General features: G+C 36.5%; 3 protein-coding genes across 3 annotated transcripts; 2 read left to right on the top strand and 1 right to left on the bottom strand.

Moving 5' to 3' along the window:
* Window positions 1-37: 37 nt before the first annotated feature.
* LOC106170915 (uncharacterized) lies at window positions 38-3,208 on the bottom strand. Its single transcript, XM_087015957.1, has 7 exons — window positions 3,121-3,208; window positions 2,807-2,834; window positions 1,775-1,860; window positions 1,251-1,323; window positions 1,017-1,083; window positions 517-638; window positions 38-159 (listed from the first exon to the last, which is right to left on the bottom strand). Exons 3-6 carry the CDS (start codon window positions 1,852-1,854, stop codon window positions 520-522), a joined length of 339 nt encoding a protein of 112 aa, XP_086872083.1. The 5' UTR covers window positions 1,855-1,860; window positions 2,807-2,834; window positions 3,121-3,208; the 3' UTR covers window positions 38-159; window positions 517-519.
* Window positions 3,209-11,215: 8,007 nt separating this feature from the next.
* Window positions 11,216-17,476, top strand: LOC106170882 (uncharacterized). The gene is made up of 5 exons (XM_087016044.1): window positions 11,216-11,312; window positions 13,940-14,025; window positions 14,545-14,835; window positions 15,759-16,049; window positions 16,517-17,476. Exons 2-5 carry the CDS (start codon window positions 13,962-13,964, stop codon window positions 16,528-16,530), a joined length of 660 nt encoding a protein of 219 aa, XP_086872170.1. The 5' UTR covers window positions 11,216-11,312; window positions 13,940-13,961; the 3' UTR covers window positions 16,531-17,476.
* A 2,711-nt stretch (window positions 17,477-20,187) lies between these two features.
* On the top strand, window positions 20,188-24,005 carry LOC147761220 (uncharacterized). Its single transcript, XM_087016043.1, has 4 exons — window positions 20,188-20,297; window positions 20,580-20,870; window positions 21,892-22,182; window positions 22,659-24,005. Exons 1-4 carry the CDS (start codon window positions 20,228-20,230, stop codon window positions 22,670-22,672), a joined length of 666 nt encoding a protein of 221 aa, XP_086872169.1. The 5' UTR covers window positions 20,188-20,227; the 3' UTR covers window positions 22,673-24,005.
* Window positions 24,006-25,372: the final 1,367 nt, after the last annotated feature.

The following is a 25,372-nucleotide window of genomic DNA, read 5'->3' as shown; positions in this document are numbered from 1 at the left end:
ATCAATCGGTTTTCTTTTAAAAACAAAAAACAAAAAGTGAATTCATCTGCTTTATTTCCAATGTCGAAATGCCGCTGGTTGACAATAATTTCAGTGTTCAATCAGTCAATTTATATCAATAAATTTCATGAATAACACACGCTGGTCTTGTTATTGTATCTGAAGAATATGATAGTTTACATATAAACTGATTTTAGCATTATGATATATTGACCACAAGGTCAGATTTTTACAATTTGGGAAATGTTGGGTTTAGACACCCTCCCCCCCCCCCCCCACCTCCCTGCCACCGCCCTGCATGGAATTTGCATGGTTGCCTATTTTATTTTTTTGTTTAACACCTGTTTTTTTTTCTGAATTTCTTCCCAATGTAAGAAAAAAGACTAGGTGTAACCAAAGTGGCCAGTAATTACTTAATTTTGTAAATATGAAAACAATGCACAATGTGTGTACATTTAGTTAGATGATAATGAAAAATAGCGAAATGTCCGATATAACAATTCCAATGCAAATTACCATTTAAGCCTTATTGCTGAGCAGATCCTCAAGCTCAGCGAGGTCCTCTGCGGTCATATCGTCCTGCTCCTTGTCCAGCTGCGCTTCCTCGGCGTCCGATGAGAGGTCCTGATTCACAGGAGCTGAAATGGAAGAATTTTGAAAGAATTTTAAACTATCGGAAAAATCATTGCAAAGAGAGATCAACAGTTTTAAAGTACTTGTATGATAAGCTAGGGTATACCTTGTGACTGATGAAGCCACTTTGTGTGTGTTTGCGAGAGAGAGAGAGAGAGAGAGAGAGAGAGAGAGAGAGAGAGAAGCTGGCCTGTGATCATATCAAGTGTTCCTTGAGATAATTCAACTCTAATAAGAATTAAACCATCAAGACCATTCACGCCACTTTGATAATGGACGGTCACATACCACATTTAAAGACAGTCAATGACAAGAATTCTACCCTTAAACCTGCAATACTCTTTGTCAGCAGAAAAAACGCATTTTTTTTCTCAAAAACATACCATTTACATCAAGCTTCGACATCTTGCCGGCTTGAAGATCGCTCAAAATGGCCTTCAGGCTATTCTCCTAAAATAATTTAATATTTTCATCATTTAATTGAAAATTATGAAATCATCTTTGCTCTCTTTCACCCATATTTTCCGAATCACGCTCCGTCTCTTTTCCTCTCATTCGTTCTCTCTCTCTCTCTCTCTCTCTCTCTCTCTCTCTCTCTCTCTCCGGGGTGTACTTACGTCATCAACACCCTCGCCCCAGCAAGCCCATGGGTTGTGCTTGCAATAGTGCTTGACCACCCTTTTGACGAATCTGGAAATAGAATGTAGTGTTTAATTTTCATTTTCTGTTCTATTTTTCGAGGTCAAAATATCCAGAAAATTTCTCCACCCTTTCCTAACGTAACACACAGATTGGGCTTTTTAAAAATAAATGTTTCGTTCCCACACTAGCTTGGGTAGAGTAGCATTCTTTAGGGTATGCAGTGTCACTTGTGCATTATTAATTCGATCATCTCATTTCTGGTTATGCTTAAAATTAAATTATCTCCACTCATTATTCTGTTAAGCCTTTGCTTGATTGAAACTGATATTGTTCATTATATCTGCAAACATGATAACAGTTGACACGCCACCCATGCTTATCAAACCAAGAAGACTGTAAAATTATCTGAAATATTTCTATTTATTCTTTCTTCTTTTTTAAACCAAATTTTCCACAGAAATTGCTTTTGATTATGAAATTAGCAAATAAGATTGCTTGCCTTCTTCTTAAGCTCTGTCCTTCCTGGACCACCGTAGCCACGACGACCACTAAAATGCCTATAAGCAGGTACAGCTTCATGGTGGACTGATAGGAGAAGAGAGAAATGGAGTGAGGAAAAAAAACATAAAATGACATCTCGAAAAATTACCTCAACGTTTTGTAAAAGGTAAAGATTGATCTTGATCGTCTATTCAGTGCATATTTGACCTTTTATAAACAAAAAAAAATCCTAGAAATATCAAATCCGTTCACCACCAAGGCACACCTAACCAAAACCGTTAAAAATTAATGATACCTGCTAATTTTCGAGTAACTTTTAGAATGGAGATGGAAACTTGTCAATTTTACTTGTCAATTTACGGTAGAATTAAAAAGAAAAAGCCCAAAACTGCTATATTGATGGCCATTTTGTTGACTAAGATTTTTTTTTTTTTTTTTGAAATTTCAATATCTTTTTTTAATATCTTTTTTTTTCAATATCTTATAGTAACGGACTTAAACATAGCGAATCTAAAAGAATACTGGGGGTAGGTGGAAGTAACTTGAATAAAGCTAGATTTCGATCATTTTTATCTGCCACGCCTAAATGCAAGATCACACCCGGAAGGTTATACACGTAATAGTGAGAGATACTATACGTGGGATGGCAGCATGAACATGATGATAGTTGAATATATTACTACAATTATGTTGATATTGGTTGAAAAGCGGAAAACTTCCGAAAACCCAACCAAAATTAAAATTTACCCCAAAAATAACAACTCATGTTTTAGAATATTAATCGCTTCACGAGTGCATCGTTCAGTCCTTGAAAGTGAATTTGAAGCCACACAACTTAATCAGTATATCCATACACTCTATTAAAGATGTATTGGCCGAATCAGTGGCTTGAAATACGCCATGTTACTATATCAAATTAGATGGTAAGCAATTATAAAACTTTGCCAACATAGGCAGCTACAATGTGATGCCGCAATGTAGGCCCCTAATCTTTAGTAGTAGCACCGTGAGCACGATGAAAACATCTCACCTTCAACAAGGAACGCCTGGTGCTGGTACCCGCACAAAAACGAAGTAGATACTCCAGCGCAGTAGACTACTGCAATCATACTGCAAACATGCTTCAAATCTGCTTCGAAGTGGGAGCTAATTAGCATATTTGAAACATGCTTCTATCATGCTGCTAATCTACTGCATTAATGCTCCTCCTCTGTACAACCCTATGTAATTTTTGAAGTAGAATTGCAGTAGACTATACTGCATTTCTACTGCAAATATGCTCCACACCTCTACTGCGTTAATGCTTCTTTGCTACTTCGATACTACTGCATTTTCGTGCGGGTATCTTCAGCTGGGTATCTCTATCGTCTAGCGATATTGATGACAATCCAGCTAATTCATCTCTCTTATATATCATTCATGGCAGAACTTTCCAAGAATTTTAGAAGAGTAGCTAATTTTTTTAATGCAAATCCAATACTGTTTCTTTGTTTGGATTCTGAGAAATTTTAAGCTCTACGTTTCCCAGAAAACAGACAATAAACATGGCAAGGAGTTCCAGACATAAAAATGATTTCATAACCTAAGGGCGCATTTAGAACAGGTTGATCCGCGGACTAACAGATCCGCAGATCAAATATGGCCGATCCACTTAATAGCCTGCCGCATATTCTTCTAATGACTTAAGAGATTCCCCGCGGGGATTTGGTGGTAAGCTAACAAGTGAGTCGGCCATATTTGGTCCGGGGATTTGTTTGTCTGCCACTCAACTTTGAGCGCATTCAGAAAAGATGATTCGCGGACAAACTGATCCGCCGACTAAATTTGGACGATCCACTTAAAAGCGATGCTGATAATTCCCTGATGGTCTCCCCGTCTCCACACTCGCCGTCGCTGCAGGGGCCTAGATATTAAAGCTTGGGGTCGAGAATTTATTCCGTTAATGACGCGTGTGGAGGCGCGGAAACCATCAGGGAATTATTGCATCGCTTTTGAGATGGTCAGTTAGTCCACGGATGAACTGTTCTGAATGCGCTCTTTGGTTGTGGATGCAGCATAAGTCATTAACTCACCTCAAACAGTTGAGGTTGATGCATACACTCCAATTTCGTCTGGGCTCGACATCTTGGAAAATTTATTAAACAGATTCCAGGCTATAAATTATGAAGTCGCTTACTACATACATGTATTTAAATGTTATCTACACGACAAGGTCTCAGACTTTCCAGTCGATTCGTCGCGACTTTAATCATGATTAGAAGCTATTCAAGTTATCAAAATTACCCACTCCAAAGTATGTGAGAGAGAGAGAGAGAGATGAGGTTTAGTGAGTACAGAAAAATCTCCGCCCATTCAAATGATTAAAAATTGAAGTGATATAAATATACTGTCATTCCCATTATATCTAGAAGAATTGACTCGAATAAGCATGTTAGTCCCTAAATACATCAGACAGATTAAATAACATTTCATATTTTAATATGATAGGTAAACACTTAATTTTAAATAGAGTAATAACAAACGTCTCTTTTTCAATAGCAACATAAGAAGTCTTATGCCCAATTTCTGAGATGAATTACCCAGACCCGCCCCCCCCCCCTCTCCCAAACAAAATGACTGAAGTGCTGTAGTTTGTAGGTTCAGATTGTTCTCGGTAATTCTAGGAAAGTTGGAATATAAGTGCTGTTAAAGATATAGATTGTGCCATAGGTATCAGACGTTCTTATCAAAAGTTGGTGGCTTTTCGTCATTTTGGTACAGGAATAGTTTGCTGGATTTGAATCTTGAAGTGTTAAGTTAAGTTAAGTCATTTTGATATGTTGTAAATGTATTTCGACTCCATGCTTAATCTAAGCCTACCTGAATTGAGAGAATGGATTGCGTTTAAGATTACTGCGTATTTTCAATTATGAAATGCGTGATTTTATAATCTTTATAGTGTATTTTAATACTTAAAAGTGCCAACTATATTTATCATTCCGTTTCTCTCCGTTTCTGCCCCCCCCCTCACCCACTCACCCCCCTTCTCCCAGTGAATCCTCGTCATCCCCAGAAATGCACTGCATGACGTCACGCCTAGCCCACTGCGCATGCGTGCATTTTGAATGAGTTGCTAGATTGCCATAGGAAAATGAATGGATTCGCGTTTCGTGGGTAATTCGTGAGAATTGACAAACTAACGGCCTGATGCCGATGGACAGCAACGCTGTGCTATGCTTCAAGCAACTCCTGACCAAATATCGCTAGGGTTTTTAAAAAAAATCTGTTGTACACACGTACTAAGAAGTTTGCCGTATATTGCCTAGACTACCCTCAGCAAAACGCAAATATTTTCAGTAATAGTGATTTTAGACGGTAGATTCACTCAGAAACAAAGGGAAATTAATTCGTTGCCGATAGCACCAGCTGATAGCAGTAACATACAGAGTCTGATTTAAAAAATTCATGGCAATTGAAGATTTTTTACCACTGTACAATGGAGTCCAAAAAGAGCACTTGACACAAATGTAAAACTGCCCGGTGCAAGGCCAAGAATTCAATCAGTATTTTCAATCATATTATCAGATTCTACATAAATTGACTGACCATATCACTACTCAGTATTTAACTAATCTCTTAATCCAAAATTCCTATCATCATTTAATAATTATGCAAAATTCTTCTTTCAGATTGCTATTTATTTAAATTTTTAATGATGCAACTGTTCCAAAATAATCTTGTAGTAAAGGAAAAATGCAAATAAGAAGTGGAAGACCAATTTTACCCACAGTATTCAATTATTTGAATATAAAAAGAATAAGATCACGATTTAACAAATTAAAATAATCTTTCATGAACTCTTTCATGAATAACATATTAAACAAAAATGAAAGTTATAAATCAGTGGTAATGGCTTATTCTGGAATATATGACCTCTGTACATCATCAGTACCTGACTTGGTACATTATAGTTACTACTTGGATACAGAGTTAGATTTAATAATGTAACAATAAGAACAATATATATTATAATAATGAACTTCTCTGCACATATCAGACGCTTGTTACCATGAACTAACACTACTTGACAATGGGCTGAGCACTTATCACAGAGTCTGTGTGCGATGCCATTCTTGTGCTGTGATTGGTTAGTTGAGTCACGTGAAGCCCTGCTGTTGCGCCCTCGCGTATCGCGTAAATGCTGCACATTTCTGGCCATGTAAAATGGCAAGCCTTAAAAAGTAAGTTGTTTTATATTAGGGGCTCGCACTGGGGAGGGTTGACAAGCTCAAGAGAAAAAGCATGGTTCACTCACAGTGCTGTGTAATAAAAAAGTTCAATAATAGGTATGTTAATAAATTTTTAGCAAGGTAAATTTTATTGGGATTGCTATAATTTATGATTATCATTTTGAATCGTTAATGTAGCTCTTAGGACTTTTGCAATGTTCACCAAATACATCTATTCGCCCATTTGGTGTTTCTAATGAGAATTAATTCCCTGAAAATCGCATTGCTATGCGTGTACTCACAAAATCCTTATAGTCACTTATGAAGCGTATGGACTTTAATGTAGCTAAAACTTAATTTTCCTGGGAATTCCTCTCTTTTTTTCCTTCATCAACACAGTATAGATGTTAATGTCCCATATCTAAAACTGTTGACAAATTTTTTTTTCCATAAAACGGTCCACCATTGTTTACATAAAAAACTAAAAGCACATCAATGTCACCAGTCGAATACAAACAGGTGATGTCGATGCACACTGATTTCACGTAGACACGATTTCCTTGAACTCCTTTCCTTGAAGTAATTATGATTAACTGGATTTCAGGTTATGAGAAATGTGAGGCCGTTTTTAATCACGGCGCTGAGATCATATCTCCCTTATGCAGACAAGTTCTCATATTTTTTTAGTTATTTTTGTGCTGCTATGAAAAAACTTTGCTCAACGCAACAGGTTCATTGAACTATACACGACCTTGACTTATTCAAACTTAATGTTTTACCCCTTCTAATTGCGATGAGAGAGGGAGGGGATTAACTTACATGTCGTGTGAGAAGCGTAAAAGTTCCGCCTTAGAAGTAAATGAATGTGACAAGCATTGTTCTGTTCGTATTTTCATTTTCATGATATTGATGCTATGTATTTAAACGATACCTGCTGTCTCCCCGCTTGGCACCCAGCACGAAGGGATTGAAGCAGGGGTCTGGTAGAGTAATAACACACGTCTCTTTTTTAATAGCAACATATGTCCAATTTCTGAGATGAATTACCCAGACCCCCCCCCTCCCAAACAAAATGACTGAAGTGCTGTAGTTTGTAGGTTAAGATTGTCCTCGGTAATTCTAGGAAAGTTGGAATATAAGTGCTGTTAAAGATATAGATTGTGCCATAGGTATCAGAGGTTCTTTTCAAAAGTTGATGGCTTTTCATCATTTTGGTACAGGAATAGTTTGCTGGATTTGAATCTTGAAGTGTTCGGGTTTCGTTTCAAGTTGTCGTTTTGATATGTTGTAAATCTATTTTGGCTCTATGCTTAATCTAATCTTACCTTTATTTGGAGAATGAAACGTTTAAGTTCACTGCGTATTTTTAATTTTGAAATGCATGGTTTTATGACCTTTATAGTGTATTCACTGCCTACTATATTTATTATTTCGTTTTTTTCCGTTTCTGCCCCCCCCCCAACCCCCACCCACCCATCCCCCCTCTTCCCAGTGAATCCTCGTAAAATGGCAAGCCTTAAAAAGTTATAAGTTGTTTTGGGGGCTCGTACTGGGGAGGGTTGACGATCACGAGAGAAAAAAGCATGCTTCACTCACAGTGCTGTGTAATAAAAAACGTGCAATAATAGGTATGTAAATAAATTTTTAGCAAGATAAATTTTATTGGGATTGCTATAATTTATGATTATCATTTTGAATCTTTAATGTAGCTCTAACGACTTTTGCAATGTTCACCAAATACATCTATTCGCCCATTTGGTGTTTCTAATGAGAATTAATTCCCTGCTATGCGTGTACATTGCTATGCGTGTACTCACAAAATCCTTATAATCACTTATGAAGTTTATGGACTTTTAGGTAGCTAAAACTTAATATTCCTGGGAATTCTTCTCTTTTTTTCCTTCATCAACACAGTATAGATGTTTACATGTATGTACCATATCTAAAACTGTTGACTTTTTTTTTTTTTTTTTTTTTTTTTTTTTTTTTTTTTTTTTTTGGCCATGAAACGGTCCACCATTGTTTACATAAAAAACTAAAAACACATCAATGTCACCAGTCGAATACAAACAAGTGAGGTCGATGGAAACTGGTTTCACGTAGACACGATGTCAGGCTATGCGAAATGTGAGGCCGTTTTTAATCACGGCGTTGAGATCATATCTCCCTTATGCAGACAAGTTCTCATATTTTTACATTCATTGGCAACATTTATCTTTTAGTTATTTTTATGCTGCTATGAAAAAACTTTGCTTAGTACATCAGGTTCAATTAACTAAACACGACCAAGACTTATTCAAACTTAATGTTTTACCCCTTCTAATTGCGATGAGAGAGGGGGGGCATGTCGTGTGAGAAGCATAAAAGCTCCGCCTATGGAAATAAATGAAATGAATGTGAATAACATTGTAGTCTTCGTATTTTCATTTTCATGATATTGATGCTATGTATTTAAACGGTACCTGCTGTCTCCTAGCTTGGCATCCGCCAGCACGAAGGGGCTGAAGCAGGTGTCTGGTCTGGCAGTGTAGAAATGGTACGTTTGCTAGCTCTGAGCGCCTAATACGGCAGCCGGGCTGAATCCTCCCCTAGGAGGTGAGAGCGACAGCTTATGGTGTGCAACAGGGCCAAAATGACCAGGCTTCCTTTGAATTATGAATCATATAAACATATGTATAACTTCAACCTCAATAAAGTTTAACAAATTTAGTTGCTTTTCCGTACCAAGACTCGTACAGATTCTCTAGAGAAGGGATACTGTATGTAATCTATGTGAAGGGCAATGCAGGAATAAGTGACTTTACTGGATATCGGCGTCTGAGTTGGATTCCAGGTAATTGACACTGCTCGATACTGCATGGCAGTGTTACATGTATGAGGACCTCTTTTGCTTTAAAGAGTAAAAATATCACTTGCAAATGGGAAAATCCGATTTGAGTATGAGTAACAAAACCTAAAAGGTGTCAGGTCACACGGATGTAGAAGTACAAGCCTCCATATGTAACCAAGGAATTTTTCACTAATCTTAAGATAAAGATATATTTATGTATCGACAGATAGGCCTACATAAAATATACAATTTCGGGAACAAATTGCCCTGTAAAGACTTTGTTGTGTTAACTAAACTTTCTAAAGTAGTAAGAATAAGGTACAGGTTATTTGTATGAAAAAGGGAAACAGCTGAAGGATAAAAGCTGCAAGTACATAAAAATCGTCTGCTACCCATAAAATCTAAAAACATAGAGTTGCTTGGTATAACAGTAAAATGATTGTGAGGAGGCTGCAAACTGTCCTTCATGAAGATCGTTGCAATTCTCAACGTTTCCGGAGTTTGAAACAAAACCACCTGTTTGTTGACCTTGAACGTGCACAAGGGTGAGCTCAAGTATTCGGTGACAATCGGCACCAGGATATCCTCTTCCTCGACCACGACGCATGCGTGGGGAGTATCATTTTCAGCTGCCTCCAATTTAATTGAAGCCAGCGCCACCTACTGATGTTTGTTCTCATTCACTTACATGCACCAGTTACAATGACGCAGGCAATCTATAATGGAGAAAACAATCAGAATTGAACAGGAAGGCGACACCGTGTGTATCAGACAGTGGGCCCCATTTCTGGATAATTTCACGTCCATGTCTTCCACTGTTCGCGAGACCTCCAGCGAAACAATACCAACTCAAATCCCTAAAGGTTAAAAGTAGAAAATCACAGTTATTATGATTTTTAGAACATTGGATTCCCTGCTTTCCTCTTCATTTAAACAAAAATATCCATAAATTCCATACATACTCTATTATTCTGTAAATGACGGTTTTGTAAAGGAGTGATTATAATAAAACTTTAGATATTCAGAAACCAGAAACGCTTTTTAAAGGTCAATTGACTGGAAATTTTATATTTATTCCTTACGCACAAACAAAACTGTAGTACTTTTAAAACCAACATTTGTAAAGTAAATAAAGATTAGAGTAAGGCCTAAAAGCTTAATTTGATATCTAACAATTGTTCTAACTTCTGACATATTTTCCAAATACGGATAATTAGTGGTTTCTCCGACCAAAAGGACCGTATTGCGTCAGGTGTCTCACCGGCCTGTGCAGCGATTGTGCTTGATGTGCCTGATACAGACATGAAGATTGATGGATGTGTGCTAGTTTACATTAATACTGTATTACATTAATACCCCCGTCACACTTATTCGGAATCAGCAAGAATCAAGAAGAATTAGCCTGAACGAAGAATTTTTAAAATTCGCACCACATTCGAGGAAAAAGTTCAAATTGACCTTAATTATTGTAAGAGTACCGTTGGAATACTCAGAATGCGCTTGAATTCGCCTGGAATGATTGGTGCACTTTCGGCTATATTAGCTCTCAAAAGCAGTTCGAATGTAGTGGGAAAACTAGGAATATTTATAATACTGTCAGAAGGCAGTAAGAATATTTAGAATATACTTTGAATGGCGTACTAGTGTAGTTCGATTGCTGGCAAAATTAAAATTTCAGCACATCCGAGGCTCATTCGAAACATTCTGGCGGGATTTTATACCCCCGTCACACTAGAGGCGGAATAATTAAGAATGGCGTCTGAAATACAATTCTTTGTGCATTCCAGGATATTCGAAGAACATTCTAAAAATTCTGAGTGTATTCCAAATATTTTTACCCATTCTTGTGGCCGGCTCGAATGTTTTGCTCATTTCAAGTGGAAAATTATCGAATGGCATTTGAACAGTATTCTAACTGCACTATGACTGCATTCTAAATATTCTCACGGCATTCAAACAGCATTCGAAACATGGACATGACATGTGAGCGATACTGGGATCAGGTGCATCAGACGTCAATGATATTTTTGCTTCTAGAAAATAAGGTTGTTGAAGCAGTCTAATATCAAAGTCGATGTGCTGTAAACAATTAATGTTAGCATTCATGTTAGCATTAGATTATTACAAAAGGGATATTTTAACCGTCCGATATATATATATATATATATATATATATATATATATATATATATATATATTGCTCTTCTTTCAATTTTGCATTATTGTTATTATTATTTTTTTTTTTTGTTGTTGATTTTTACATGTAGTAAACTTCCTCCTCTCTTCCTCCTCCTCTCTCTCTCTCTCCTCTCTCTCGCTGTATTTGAATAAGAACGTATTAAGCACAGAACTAACCGCACCGTCCCATGCCTCTGCCACAACTAACAATACACCAGTGCTCTTCCTCACTTTTCTCTATCTCTCTACTTTTACACTCGGCAACGTACCAGTAACGATAACGGGATCTCTTACGATAGCTCGCTTGGTCGGAGAACAAGGTATTTATTGCTCTCAACCATGTTAAACTTTGCATTACTCACTATTGTATGTACTTCGTGTGCCTTTCAGTATTATTTACGACTTACTTGCATTGTGTTTTCATTAAAACTAGATTATTCGTTATATTTTTGTTTCTGTTACTTATTTCGTTTTAATTGTTCCAGTATTTAAGTTTGTTTTTGGAAATAAAGAGCATTAAAAACCAACCACAATCAACCAGTCTTGAGAGTATCGACTAAGTATAGCTTAAGGTAAGTACAAGTATAGTGATTATAAACAAAGCCCTTTGTTACACCAACAGAATACTAATGGGCTTTGTGTCTAACACTTTCTTTCATTCATGTACTCTGTCTTCACGTATTCTATCTTCGAATTCGTAGACGTCTTTCTGAAATGATATCTCAAAATTCTAACATCGCCAACCATAATGTAATACCTATGAAAATCAAATCAGCTGGCACTGGGTCTATTGTCAATCTACATAACAACAACAATAACAATTACATCTACAACAAAAACAACAACAATAATAACAATAAAAATGATAATAATAATAATAATAATGATGATAATAATAAACTGATACAAAATTCACCAAAAATTGTGACTATAAACTCAACAACGAGCAGAGCAATAGACTTGTGATTTTTTTCCCAAGTTATAAGGTTCCATTTCACTCAGATTTCCATGTGCTATTGTTTTTTTTTTTTAATTAAAATGTATACAACACAAATATAACGTAAAATCTAGATTTAATGAAAACATAATGCAAATACAAGGAAAAAGCCTAAACTAATGAAAATAAAACGTACATAATACTGAATGTTACAAGAGGTAGGGGAGGCCGGGGCTAGTTGGACCCGGGGTAAGTTGGACCCCCAACAATTTATGACAAAGTAACTATGGGGTAAAAGAATTGATCACATCACTTCGTAAAGTATCCGTATCCAATAGTGCTAAGAAAGCGTCGGCAGTGAGTCCAAATGAAATAATTCAGTATCTTAAAGTAACTTTATTAAAAAGACTTGATGGGGGGGCCTTACCCCGGGGTCCAACTAGCCCCGGTCTCCCCTACATACGATTGTAAGAAAAGGATAGGCAGAAATGTTTTAAACGTAAGAATTGTTTAGCCGAAGAAGTTTTAATGGCGTGAGGCAGAGCGTGTAATGAACACGTTGTCGTAATTATAAACATATATTGTTTTAATAAAAGACTCAATTTGAGTTGCTAATGTACATTTGAGGTAATACAGGTGACAATGCAATCAAAATTCAGTGCAAGTATATCTTGTTTTATTCAGACATTAACGATGTTGTCACATACCTTGAGCAGCCTTTCAAACAATTTTAAATCCATTTAGGAGGAAATATCCATTACACAAATCATGATATGAATTCAATCGCATTTGCATGCAATCCCAAAACTCGAGTCACATACAGTAGGCAACTTAATGTGATATTGTAAAGTTCAATAGAACCGCAGTGCGCACATACTGAAAATCCTTTACCTTTAGTAAGGTAAGTCGCATACCGTTGACCAATCTTTTTTATTTCTGAAATTGCTTCAGCTTTGCAAAAATTACCGAGTAATCTCTGATTCTACATTCTCCAGTACATCATGGTTTATGTGGTGGGGTTCTTGGCAATTCTTACGTACATCTTGTAATAGGGCACATTAAGGACTTCATTTAAAGACTTCATAAATGCTTTTAAAGGCTAAATGCTTTTATTTAATCAATTAAACAACAAGAATGACCAACATGCTGATTTGATTCAATTATAGTCGATACAATATGAATAGCAATGTCACTTCTTATCATTAGGTTTTATGCTACGCACATGACCTCAACATACCACTATCTCTCCCTCTCTCATACATCGCTTTTTGAGGAGGTAAAACATTAAAGTTTGATAAGGTCTTGATCATATATAGATAATGTAACTTGATGTTCTAATTGAGCAAAGGTTTTCATAGCAGTTCACGATAATATTGTCAAGAAATACAGGGTTGCTAAAATGGTTGTCATGCCCTAGAATATCTGGGGCAAATGAGATCTGACCTCCACCAAGCTATATAGCTGAAGCCATGCCAGGACCGACTGACATAGGTCTTAGGGATTAGATAGCTTCATTTCATGTTATAGGCCTCAAGAAACCCGACTTTGCTAGGGGGGGTTGGCGCTTCAAAGTGAACTTTTAAACTGCTAAAGAGGAGAGCTGTGACCAAAAGTGCACCTCCTGACAAATCCACAGGTCGACTCCGTGCCACTGGCGCCCGAACTAATCTTATCGTCATCAATATTTTTGCCAGAAAAACCTGCGCTAAATTTGCCATTGCCGTTGCGTCATTACTTTACAATCACAGGCTTATCATTTGCGTTGCTTTTCCCCGCCAAACTAAGAACATGAGACTCTTTTTGAATTTTCCTTTTTTACATATTGGCTGGAACTGTTTTCCAGTTACATTTTCTGAATAACCATGCTACATGTAGAAAAAAATTAAATATTGTTGGCGATTATTCAGGCATTATGTAATAATATATAAATATTGAAAAAATATCCGAAATCGTACCCAAGTAGTAACAGTATAAGGAACTGTTGTACTAATTATCAAGTCTCTTCTCCAGCTCTGCCAGTTTGCTGTTCACCATGCAGAGTTACTATGTTGGTTTTATTCTGACCATGATGGTCGCCGGAGCGGATTCTAGTACCGGTAAGCAAGATCCTGAAATGATCAAAAAGAATAGAGTTTAAATTAATCTTATTTACATTAAATTCGCTTTTGGCATGTAATTGAAAAGAAACACTTTTAAGATGTTTTTTTTTTTTTTCAGCTACTAGTGGCTACATAGGCACGGTGGGGTGTTTCCATTGTAAGACATGCCATTTTCATAAATTAATAGTCTGTGCCTTTGGGCGCTTTCCCAGAGATTAAGATCGATCTAAAGATTAAGTTTTAGATCGACCTAACTCCCTGGGGGTTCACGCTAAATTGCAGTCAGCCGAGCGGGCACCATAGTTAATTACCCCCTTACAGCTTTTAGTAGGCGGGACAGACGCTTAACCCGGCCAAGCTGACAGTAATCTAGTTAGACAGGGATAGATCAATCTAAAAATCTATGGAAATGGGGTGTTTGACAGCCTAACCAGAGCATTGTTTACAGGAGAGTAATTGTGATTCAAAACTCCCACTGAATTAGACGATTTCTAAGCACAGCTTGTATCTTTACAGATCATATAAAATTGGGTTGCTGGGCTGACACGGCAGACAGGGCAGTTCCCACTTTAGAAGGTCAAGATCCCATCCTCGACGGAAATTATGTGACAAGAGAGGATCCTATCGAGAAATGCTGCCAAGCTGCAATGAATCGCGGGTACAAGTATTTTGTCGTGCAGAACGGTGGATGGTGTGGCTCCTCTTGTACCGCCGAGGAAACATATATGAAATACGGGCCTTCTACCAATTGCCAATCGGATGGAGAAGGTGGACCGTGGGCCAACCAATTGTACATGATACCGTGCAGTAAGTGGTGTTTCGGCCCATTTAGAATAGGAACTAAAAAGAAGTTGTCTTGGGAAGGTATTGGCAATTGAAACCAACAGTTTCAACTGTTTGAAAGAAGCCCGGTATCCTAGCTGTTTTGGTATTTTGAAATTAAAAACAATAAAAAAACAAAACATTGGATAAAGCCTGCATATATTTTATCTATATCTTAAAGTGTTACAAAATCAGGATTGGTACAAACTTTGATCTATTTCCAAATTTAAATAACAGATCCATCGGTAAGGGTCAAGTTAGCGTGTGCTGGAAATGACAAAAATGATACAGAAAATTGGGCAAGTAGCAGACAACTATTTCGGACAATCCAATACTTTCCCCCTCCAGTAACCATGCAATATCCTGAAATGTTAAAAATGATGAGTTCAGGTGATATACACCGTGGAATATATCAATATATCACGCAGTTCTCTACTTTTCTCATTTACTATAAACCTGTCAGTTTCTGGTAATTTATTTAAAGAAACGTTTAGGTATTTATAAAGCAAACATATAATTTACTTCTATCACAAAAGCATCCCATATTCAAATCTGTTGCCGAAAGAAGACCAGTTGTTCAGTTTCTCTTCAAAGTTCCAGACAATTTATACACTGTCTTGAGTATGAGAATGAGAATAGGAAAGGTGATTTCGCAACACAATAAATTCATTTGCAGTTTTAGATAGGAAATACCTTAGTGTGATTAAAAATGGCTGAAACCTACGGAAAATGTTCTTTTTTCATGCAGGCATCACATTGTCACATAATTGACCCAAGATAAACTCACGATAAATGAAGTTTCAAATTCGTCTCTAATCTTAGTCACTAGAAAGTGAGTGTAATTCCGCAAGTGGTCCAAGATTTCTATTGATTTAGACATGTTCTGAGCGCAGTTTTTATCTTTACAGGACATATAAAATTGGGTTGCTGGGCTGACAAGGCAGACAGGGCAGTTCCCACTTTAGAGGGTACAGATCCCATCCTCGACGGAAATTATGTGACAAGAGAGGATCCTATCGAGAAATGCTGCCAAGCTGCAATGAATCGCGGATACAAGTATTTTGTCGTGCAGAACGGTGGATGGTGTGGCTCCTCTTGTACCGCCGAGGAAACATATATGAAATACGGGCCTTCTACCAATTGCCAATCGGATGGAGAAGGTGGACCGTGGGCCAACCAATTGTACATGATACCGAGCGGTAAGTGGTGTTTTGGACACATTTAGATTAGACGTGGGGTTTCTCTGGCTCCTACAGCAACTTTGCGAGCAGTAATAACTTTCTTCGAAGGTTTCTTTTCACTTTTAATCCTTATGTTCATTTTTTCCAACGCGCGCACATCTTGAAGAAATTCCTAAAATTGCTGTTTAATTATTTTCTTATAACGCATTGCAAATTTATACCATTATGTAAATGCTTTTGGATTAGCAGTTAAAATTCGAGACGCTACTAGAACTTAAGGGTGGACACTCCGATCGGGGTTTTGCATTTCGAACAAAACATATAAATAACGTTTCCTTTTTTATTTGTATGTCAGTTATGGGATGGTGCCTGTATCCTTGAATTTCAGAAGTATATGTCTTGTAATGTGTTTGGTCTTATACCATGGTGTGCTGCAAGATGCACACAAAAACTGCGGACTCACAATATCGATTTTCCTTTTTCAGGTTGTCATGATTAACGTCTCAGCTGGAATCCATACTGTTTGACATCCATGCCTTGCTGTGACGAGGGGGCGGGTTTCGGCAAATTTACATACTGACAACTTACTACAACCGAGAACTTTGAGGACTACCATTGCTGAATACAATTAATGGGATGTTGCATTTATGTCAACTGGGTATAAATATATAACAAGTTACTTAAATGTGCATTTCTTGTAAATGGTATTATTGACAATGCCCCTTATAAGCAGCTGGTGAAAATGCATATACGATGTGCTGGAAGATGTCGGCATTAAACTTGTTTGTGTTACTTAAATATGCATTTCTTGTAAATGTTATAGCTTATAATGTCTCTTTAAAGCGCTTGATGGCCTTGTATAATTTAGCAGCTGTTGTTCTAGTAAAATTTCGCAGTTTTAGAAACTTGTCAATAAACTGGCCTTTATCCCGCTGGAATTCAAAAAACACATAATACCAACCCAGCTGGTCAATTTAATATCGTTGTTATAAGATATGGCTTTATCCATCGAGTGTCTAAATATTAAAGATGAGAGGTAGGTATTTTGCCTGCTTTGTGAAATAAAAGTTACACCCTTGTTGGCTTTTAATATGTTGCTATTATTTGTTTCATGTTGCTTTCAATTTCAATTCAAATTACTTGAAATTATACTCGGGTATTTCCTTGATGCTGAAAAACATGCATCACAAGAGGGCGGATTTGTTTCATGTTATAAGGCTACTTTTACTCACACAGACTTCCATGTGCTATTGGTTTTAATGCATACAACACGCATAAGAATTGTTCAAAGCTGAAAAAGTTTAAATGGCGAGAGACAGAGCGTGTAATGAACGTGGATGTAATTATAAACATGTAGTGTATTGAATAAAGGACTAAATTTGAGTTGCTAATGCATTTTTGAGGTAATTACACGGGACAACGCAATAAAAATTAAGTGCCAAAAATGAGTTTTGTTTTTCAAATACATGTATAAATCTTGTTTTTTCAGACATTGACGATGTGGTCGCATGCCTTGATCAACATTTTTTACCATTTTAATTCCATTTAGGAGCAATTATCCATATGACAAATCATGAAACATCTTCAATCACGTTTTTCAGCAATCCCAAAACTAGAGTAATATAAGCACCTGTAACTCAATATGATGTTGTAAAGCCCAAAAGAACTGCAGTGCAAACATACTGAAAATCATTCACCTTTATTAAGGTAAGTCTGATGCCGTTGGCCAATCTATGTTTTTTGTTTGTTTGTTTGTTTTATTTATTTATTTATTTATTTATTTATTTATTTATTTATTTATTTATTTATTTATGTATTTTTTTTTTTTGCTTCACCTTTGCAAAAATTACTGAGGATTATCTGATTCTGCACTCTCCAGTACATCACGGTTTATGTGTTTTTTTTTTTTTTTTTGTTTTTTTTGTTTTTTTTTTTTGCAATACTTACGTACGAGAAAACCGACTTTGCCAGATGGTTTGGCGTTTCAAGTCGAACTAATTTAAACTACTCCAGAGGAAAGCTGTGGCTGAAAGTGCCCCTCCTGACAAGTCCACGGGTCTAATCCGTCCCACTGATGCCCGAACTCATCTTATCATCATCAATATTGTTGCCAGAAGAACCTGCATTAAACCTGGTATTGCCATTGCGCCATTACTTTAGAATCACGGGCTCATCATTAGCGTCGCATTTCTTCGTCAAATTAAAATGTCCCCAAAGATTATTCTCACTTTTGCAAGTTTTTTTTATTGTCCCATACCTATATATGAACATCAGAAAATACTCTGTAAAAATGTGTAAAATTTGTAATTTGAAAAATTTGTAATAATTTGTAAAAAAAAATTGGTTCTAATCAGAATGGTTGAACTCAGTTATCAAGCCGCTGAACAAGATTAAAAAGGTGTAATATTTGTTTGATTACATTCCATGCCTTATGCCGAAACAAGTTATTTAGTTCCTTTGCGAACTTTCAAAAGGGTATTCCACAGGGTTTCTTGTACGGACTGTTCCAAAGGCAGTGTTTAGAAGTAAAATGATATTCATTCTTTTCCAAAAAAAGTTATATACAAATTAAAATTCGTATCCATGGCCAAAATTTTTATCCGGTAAAATGATTGTGTGCACATCACATATGGTTATATGGCCGTTATTTAGTTCTTTGGGCAGCAATTATAATCTAATCTTCCAAAATCAATACATACATTGTTATTTTTGAGTGCTGATTAAAATTTTATTAACTTGATTCATCAAAAAAGTATGTAATTGAGTGATAAAAATATCCAGTATCCATATGGTTATGCATGTGCACGTTATTTAGTTCTTCTGGCAATATGCAGTAGAAATTATTATCTTATGTCCCAAAACGATACATACATTACTGACACCAATTTAGTTTATACCATTGCCATAACGTTCATGTTGTGGTTGCAGCATGCTTATATTTATAGAGGTCTGCGTCATAATTTTAAAAACATACAACTGCAACAGTTTGCTCAGTTCATCTTCTAACAACATGTGGCACCAAATAAAAGATACGTATACCTTACTCGAAGTTAAAGATTAGGCCCTTAAAAATAAAGCACAACAATAATCAAAATTACATACAAATACATAGCATTTAGTTTTTATCAAACTATGCATCCGGATAAAAAGTATATACCGTGTGTATCAAGCGTGGTTCCAAAACATGTTTTCACATAAGATTAGGTCTGAAAAAATCAACGATACCTACGTTACCCATGGAAAAGTTACATTGTAGTATTAGGTACATAAAAGAAATATCAGTGTGCACAAACATGCAAGATCCTATGATTTCTGCTACACGTAAAAAAAAAGTTAAATACTGTTGGTGTTTGTGCAGTCAAGCATTATGCAATATTATATAAATATTGAAAAAATGTGCGATGACGTAATAACAGTATATATGAAACTGTGGTACTAAAACTTACAAGAATTGTTTTAAGTCTAAAATACAGCTATTGTTGGAGAGCTAACTTAATTTGATTTTTTTTTCAAAGAAATAAGGCATATTTGTTAAATCAAAATTCTCACGAAATTGCGTTTTCAGTACCCGTGTCCATGAACCCTATATTAGCTGGATATCCATTTTATCTATGATACATCATTAAAACTATACAAATTTCAATTTGATGTTGACTTTGCTGTAAGGCATTACTTGCATCACAACTGACAAAAGAATCTATTTTGTGCATCATTACCTGTTTTTGTCTGTACATTTGGCAGTTCTGCTGCCATGTTCTTATAACCATCCATAAAATTTACATTAAGTTACATGTGTGCTTTATTCCTAATGAAAAAACCAAAAGCCATACAGATAGGATTTCTAAAATGAGTCTTGTAGAATGTTCGTTGTAGCCTTCTCATAGATATGTCCAAAGGAATATTTTTCTATCCAGACTATAGCTTTTTAACAGCACTACGGTGCCCCATATAGAATTAACTATAGGACATTTTCCCCAAAGGACCCCCATAAAGGTCTGATAGCATTCATATTGATTGAGTCCGATTGGCTGTCCTTTAGAGTATCACAGAGTCTAATTTTTGTATGGGTAATACAGTATATGTGCCAGTTTGTGTATATATACTAGTAGGTAGTCCTCTGTGATCGTCATATTTTTTCTCTATTTTGCAGGAACACTTTGGACCACATCAAGTCTTTTGCCAGTTTGCAGTACACCATGCCGAGTTACTCTGTTGGTTTTATTCTGACCATAGCCATGATGGTCGCCGTAGCGGATTCATGTTGCAGTAAGCAACAACCTGAATGCTAAAAAGGAAAAAAAGTTCAATTGTACCTATTTACATTGTATTCCCTTCTGATATGTATTTGAAACGAGACACTGTTAAGATGACGTTTTTTCTCCAGCTACCAGTACCCAGATAGGTACGGTGGGGGTCTGCACTGTAAAACGTCATTTTCATAAATCTGCCTACGCCCTAGACAGCTTAACACAAATATTTTAAACAGGGAGTGTAACCGTGGTCCGAATTGTTTTAGACGTGTTCTGAGCGCAGATTGTATTTTTACAGATCATATAAAATTGGGTTGCTGGGCTGACACGGCAGACAGGGCAGTTCCCACTTTAGAAGGCCAGGATCCCCTCCTTGACGGACAGTACGAGACAAGAGTGAACCCAATCAAGAAATGCTTCCTAGCTGCAAAGAGTCGCGGGTACAAATACTTCGTCGTACAGAATGGTGGATGGTGTGGCTCTTCTTGTAACGCCGAGGAAACATATATGAAACACGGACCTTCAACTAATTGCCAATCTGACGGAGAAGGTGGACCTTGGGCCAACCAACTGTATATGATAACAAGCAGTAAGTGGCGGTGGCTCTGCACATTTATCATAGGAAATTGGGAATTGACAGTAACAGTTTCAACTGTTTAAAAGAAACCAGGTATCTTAGCAAAAATCAACTTTGATCTCTTTCCAAATTTGGGAAACAGAACCATCAGAAAGGGTCAAGTTAACGTATTCTGGAAATGGACAAGTAGCAGACAATTAAATATTTCGGACAATTTAATGATTTTCCCTTCCAGTAACCAAACGTCCCGAAATGCTAAAAAGTATACCCCCAGGAATACATCATAATTATTATGATGTATTCCTGGGGGTATAATATCACGTACTTTCAGTTCTGTTTCTCTTTTTCTCATTTACGTAAAAATCTACCAGTCCTGGCAATTAAGTTTCCATTTCCAAAACTGTTACCGAAAGTGTCATCTGATGACCTGTTGTTCAGAACCTGTTCAAAAAGATAGGATTTAATTCGTGATGGTCATAATTAGAAATCAATAGAGTGAACCCAAAAACGTTTTTATTTATATCAATAAATTAACCCAGCAGACATAGTGACATAGATCAATGGCCAATGGACCAACGTTGAAAACGGGTTGGACAACGTTGTCAACGTTGAAGTTCAACATTGTTTCAACGTTGAAACAGCATAATTTGCCTACTGAGTGAGAAATTTTATCTGCAGTTTGGGGTAGGACATACCTTAGTGTGACTTAGAAAGGGCAGAAATCTCCTCAAAAAATCTTGTTCGTGCAGGTATCACATTGTTACGAAATTGACCCGAGATAAACACACGATGAATGGAGTTTTCACATTCCATAATTGTAAATACATAGGGCAGTATAAGCCAGTCACCATGGTTGACAGCATAACCTAAGAATTGTTAACGGGGAAAGTAATCACGCACGTGAACCCGAGTTTTCCAATGATGTTAACGCATTCTAAGCAAAACTTGAATTCTTACAGATTATATGAAATTGGGGTGCTCGACTGCCATGACAATTGAGGCAATTTTCCGAGCGCAGCTTGTATCTTTACAGGTTATATAAAATTGGGTTGCTGGGCTGACAAGGCAGACAGGGCAGTTCCCACGTTAGAAGGTCAGGATCCCATCCTCGACGGTCCTTACGAGACAAGAGTGTACCCAATCGACAAATGCTACCAAGCTGCAAAGAGTCGCGGATACAAGTATTTTGTCGTGCAGAAAAGTGGATGGTGTGGCTCCTCTTGTACCGCCGAGGAAACATATATGAAATACGGGCCTTCTACCAATTGTCAATCAGACGGAGAAGGTGGGCCATGGGCCAACCAACTGTACATGATACCGAGCGGTAAGTGGTGTTTTGGACACATTTAGAATGAGGCATTGGAATTTAGACGTGGAGTTTCTCAGGCTCCTGCAGCAACTTCGTAAGCAGTAACAAAACCCCAAGTATATTTTCACTTTAAATTCGTATGTCCATTTCCCCATAAAGCCATCGTGCGCACATCTTGAAGAGTTCTAAAATTCCAGTTTAATAATGTTCTCATACTTCCATGCCAATTTATATCTATATGTAAATGCTTTTAGGTTAGCAGTTAAAAATTCGAGACGCTACCAGAACTTAAGGGTGGACACTCCGACCGGGGTTTTGCATTTAAAACAAAACATATGAATAACGTTTCCTTTTTTATTTATATACCATTCCTGTATGCTTGTGTTTCTGAAGTATGTATATGTATTGCAATTCATTTAGTCTTATACCATGGTGTGCTGCAAGATTCACATAAAACCTAAGGGCTCAAAATATCGATTTGCCTTTTTCAGGTTGTCATGATTAACGTCTCAGATGGAATCCATACTGTTTAACATCCATGCCTTAATTGTTGTGAGAGGGGCGGGTTTCGGCCAATTTACATATTGACAGCTTACTACAACCGAGAACTTTGAGGAATACGATTACTGAATACAATTAACGGGATGTTACATTAATGTCATCTGGATAAAAATATATAGCATGTGCTAGAAGGGGTTGGTTTTATACGTAGTCATGTTACCAAAATCTGTAAATGATATTACTGGTACTTACAATGCCTCCTTAAAGCAGCTGTTGTTCTTGTAAAATTTCGCAATTTCGGGCACTTGTCAATGCTACTTTGGCTGTAATCTCTTGAATACAAATTAATGTGTGTAAAGTAATTTACAATTATGTCTGAATTAATGGTATCTGTTGAAAATATATATACCATGTGCTGGAAGATGTAGGCTTTAAACTTGTTTGTGTTACTTAAGTATGCATTTCTTGTTAATGTTATAGCTTATAATGTCTCTTTAAAGCGCTTGATGGCCTTGTACTATTAAGCAGTTGTTGTTCTTGTAAAATTTCGCAATTTTGTAAACTTAGCATTTATCCCATGAGGGCCATAATGTTGCTGGGTTTCAAAAATCAAATAATCCCAACCCAAGTGGTCAATTTAATATAGTTGTTATAAGATATTGCTTTATCCATAGAGTGTCTAAATATTAACGATGAGAGGTGGGTATTTTGCCTGCTTTGTGAAATAAAAGTTACACCCTTGTTGGCTTTTAATATGTTGCTATTAGCTTTTTTTTTTTTTTTTTTTTTAGTGGTCATTTCAAATTACTTGAAGTTGGACTTCGGTCTTTCCTTGACACTGAAAAGCATACGTAAAGAGAGGTCCGATTTGTTTCATGTTATGAAAAATAAAGTTTCAAATACAATGAATTTTTTAGAATGTGGTCATTATTATGTGAAATGTTTGTGCATTATTTTATTGTTTTATACAAATCTTCCTATGTGATTGTGTAACGGTGGCTCATTGTATTGCAGTAGGGGAACTTTCTGAATCTTTGGATAATAATAAAATAATATATTGGTTATAAAAAAATAACTGTAATCTGTTTTGTTGTGTCAACAACGACATTAAAATATGGAATAAATGTTCTCCTACTATCTCTTTTTCTCTGTATTTCTTTTTCAAGAAGTTGAAAATCGAATTGTATTGGCATTTGTACTTTAATTATTAGAGAGTAGAATTATAATACTGACAGCTGAGTATGCATATGTGAAAATAAATCATTTGTGTTTATTCTTCTTTTTAAAGTTTTAAAGATATACATGTGTCGTAGGCAGGCGAATTTAATCATGAAGTGGGTAATAAACTTTTCAGAAAATATTAGCAGGACAGGTCACCCCCCCCCCCTTGCCTCCAGCGCTTTTGACTGACGGGGTTGAAATAAAGGGGCGGGGCTACCCCTTCAGGCCCTCCGTGATGCTTACGTTTATGTTTAACCACTCTGTTTTATCACGTTTTAAATTGCGTCAGATAAAAGTCAAGTCACATTCAAATGTGTAATTATTTCAAAGATATTATATTTGAAACAGTCCAGTTAAATGCTTGTTTTTTTAATTATTATTCACAATAAATATAGTTGGTCCTTTTGTGAAAAAAAGTGCTCTCAATCATTTTATACTCTTTCTGAGGCACAGAAATCATGGCAATCTGCTGGGCTTGATCCCGGCCAGTAATGCTCACATCCCACGTCAAGCAAGCTAAAAGACAATTAAGTGGTCAAAGCTGCACGAACAAGAAACGTTCAGTTGAGCTTTTCTCATTTTGGGCACTTCATCACATAGCATTTGGATAAGTCATAACCATGAATTTTAATAATCAGCCACCAAACCTGTTGAAATTATGAAAATGTGACTTTGACTCATCTTGATACCAAGGTATCAAACTGATGCCTGTTAGAAAACACATTGGTCAATGTCAATAATGATAGCAACATATTTAAAGAATCACCCTGTATTTTAGAACTGTTCCTATTGGGCCCATTTTCGAACCCTAAATATGTTGTAGGACACTTGACGCAATACAATCTGTGTCACACCGGACGTAATACGATCTGTGTCACACCGGACGTAATACGATCTGTGTCACACCTGACACAATTCTTGGTCGGGGAAACCACTATTTATCCGCATTTGGAAATCACGTCAAAAGAGAGAGCGATTGTTAGATATCAAATGAATCTTCCGGGTCTCACTTTTGTCTCATCTCTATTTACTTCTCAAATGTTAGTGTTAAATTTAATTATTATCACACGTTGTCAAGACCGACATGTACAATTTGTTGGAATTTATGTCTTTTTCAGTTTAAATGAGCAGGGTTTTTTTTCCAGAATCCGGAAACTTTGGGGGTTGGAATGATCTTCATGAGGGACAGTTTCCAGCCTCCGCACAACCATTTTAATGTTATAACAAGCAACTCTATGTTTTCTATTAGTTTTTAAGGGTAGCAAACGTTTTATATGCAGCTTTGCAGATTTTACCCTTCAGCTTTATTCCATTTTCATACAAAGTATTAAACTTATTTGAACTTTATTCTTACTGCTTTTAATGTCTTTTAACACAACGACGCATTTACAGGGTAATTTATTCCCGATATTTATGTTCTATATATTTATCGACTAAATTTATCTTTATCTTAAGATTAGTGTAACATTGGAGGACATTTTTT

Source organism: Lingula anatina, chromosome 6 (genome assembly GCF_051362555.1).
Source record: "Lingula anatina isolate TDL-2025a chromosome 6, LinAna3.0, whole genome shotgun sequence".
Lineage (NCBI taxonomy): Eukaryota > Metazoa > Brachiopoda > Lingulata > Lingulida > Lingulidae > Lingula > Lingula anatina.
Note: the sequence above shows the minus strand (reverse complement) of the source record. Positions and strands in the feature narration are given on the sequence as shown.

What these genes read in the sequence shown, in the direction of transcription:
- LOC106170882 (XM_087016044.1), top strand. Translation starts at nt 13,962, where the DNA reads ATGCAGAGTTACTATGTTGGTTTTATTCTGACCATGATGGTCGCCGGA. An exon ending in CGGAGCGGATTCTAGTACCG is followed by an intron (nt 14,026 to 14,544) that starts GTAAGCAAGATC and finishes GTATCTTTACAG; the next exon opens with ATCATATAAAATTGGGTTGC. An exon ending in ATTGTACATGATACCGTGCA is followed by an intron (nt 14,836 to 15,758) that starts GTAAGTGGTGTT and finishes TTATCTTTACAG; the next exon opens with GACATATAAAATTGGGTTGC.
- LOC147761220 (XM_087016043.1), top strand. Translation starts at nt 20,228, where the DNA reads ATGCCGAGTTACTCTGTTGGTTTTATTCTGACCATAGCCATGATGGTC. An exon ending in CGTAGCGGATTCATGTTGCA is followed by an intron (nt 20,298 to 20,579) that starts GTAAGCAACAAC and finishes GTATTTTTACAG; the next exon opens with ATCATATAAAATTGGGTTGC. An exon ending in ACTGTATATGATAACAAGCA is followed by an intron (nt 20,871 to 21,891) that starts GTAAGTGGCGGT and finishes GTATCTTTACAG; the next exon opens with GTTATATAAAATTGGGTTGC.
- LOC106170915 (XM_087015957.1), bottom strand. Translation starts at nt 1,854, where the DNA reads ATGAAGCTGTACCTGCTTATAGGCATTTTAGTGGTCGTCGTGGCTACG. An exon ending in GGGGCGAGGGTGTTGATGAC is followed by an intron (nt 1,084 to 1,250) that starts GTAAGTACACCC and finishes AAATTATTTTAG; the next exon opens with GAGAATAGCCTGAAGGCCAT. An exon ending in GTCGAAGCTTGATGTAAATG is followed by an intron (nt 639 to 1,016) that starts GTATGTTTTTGA and finishes CTTCCATTTCAG; the next exon opens with CTCCTGTGAATCAGGACCTC.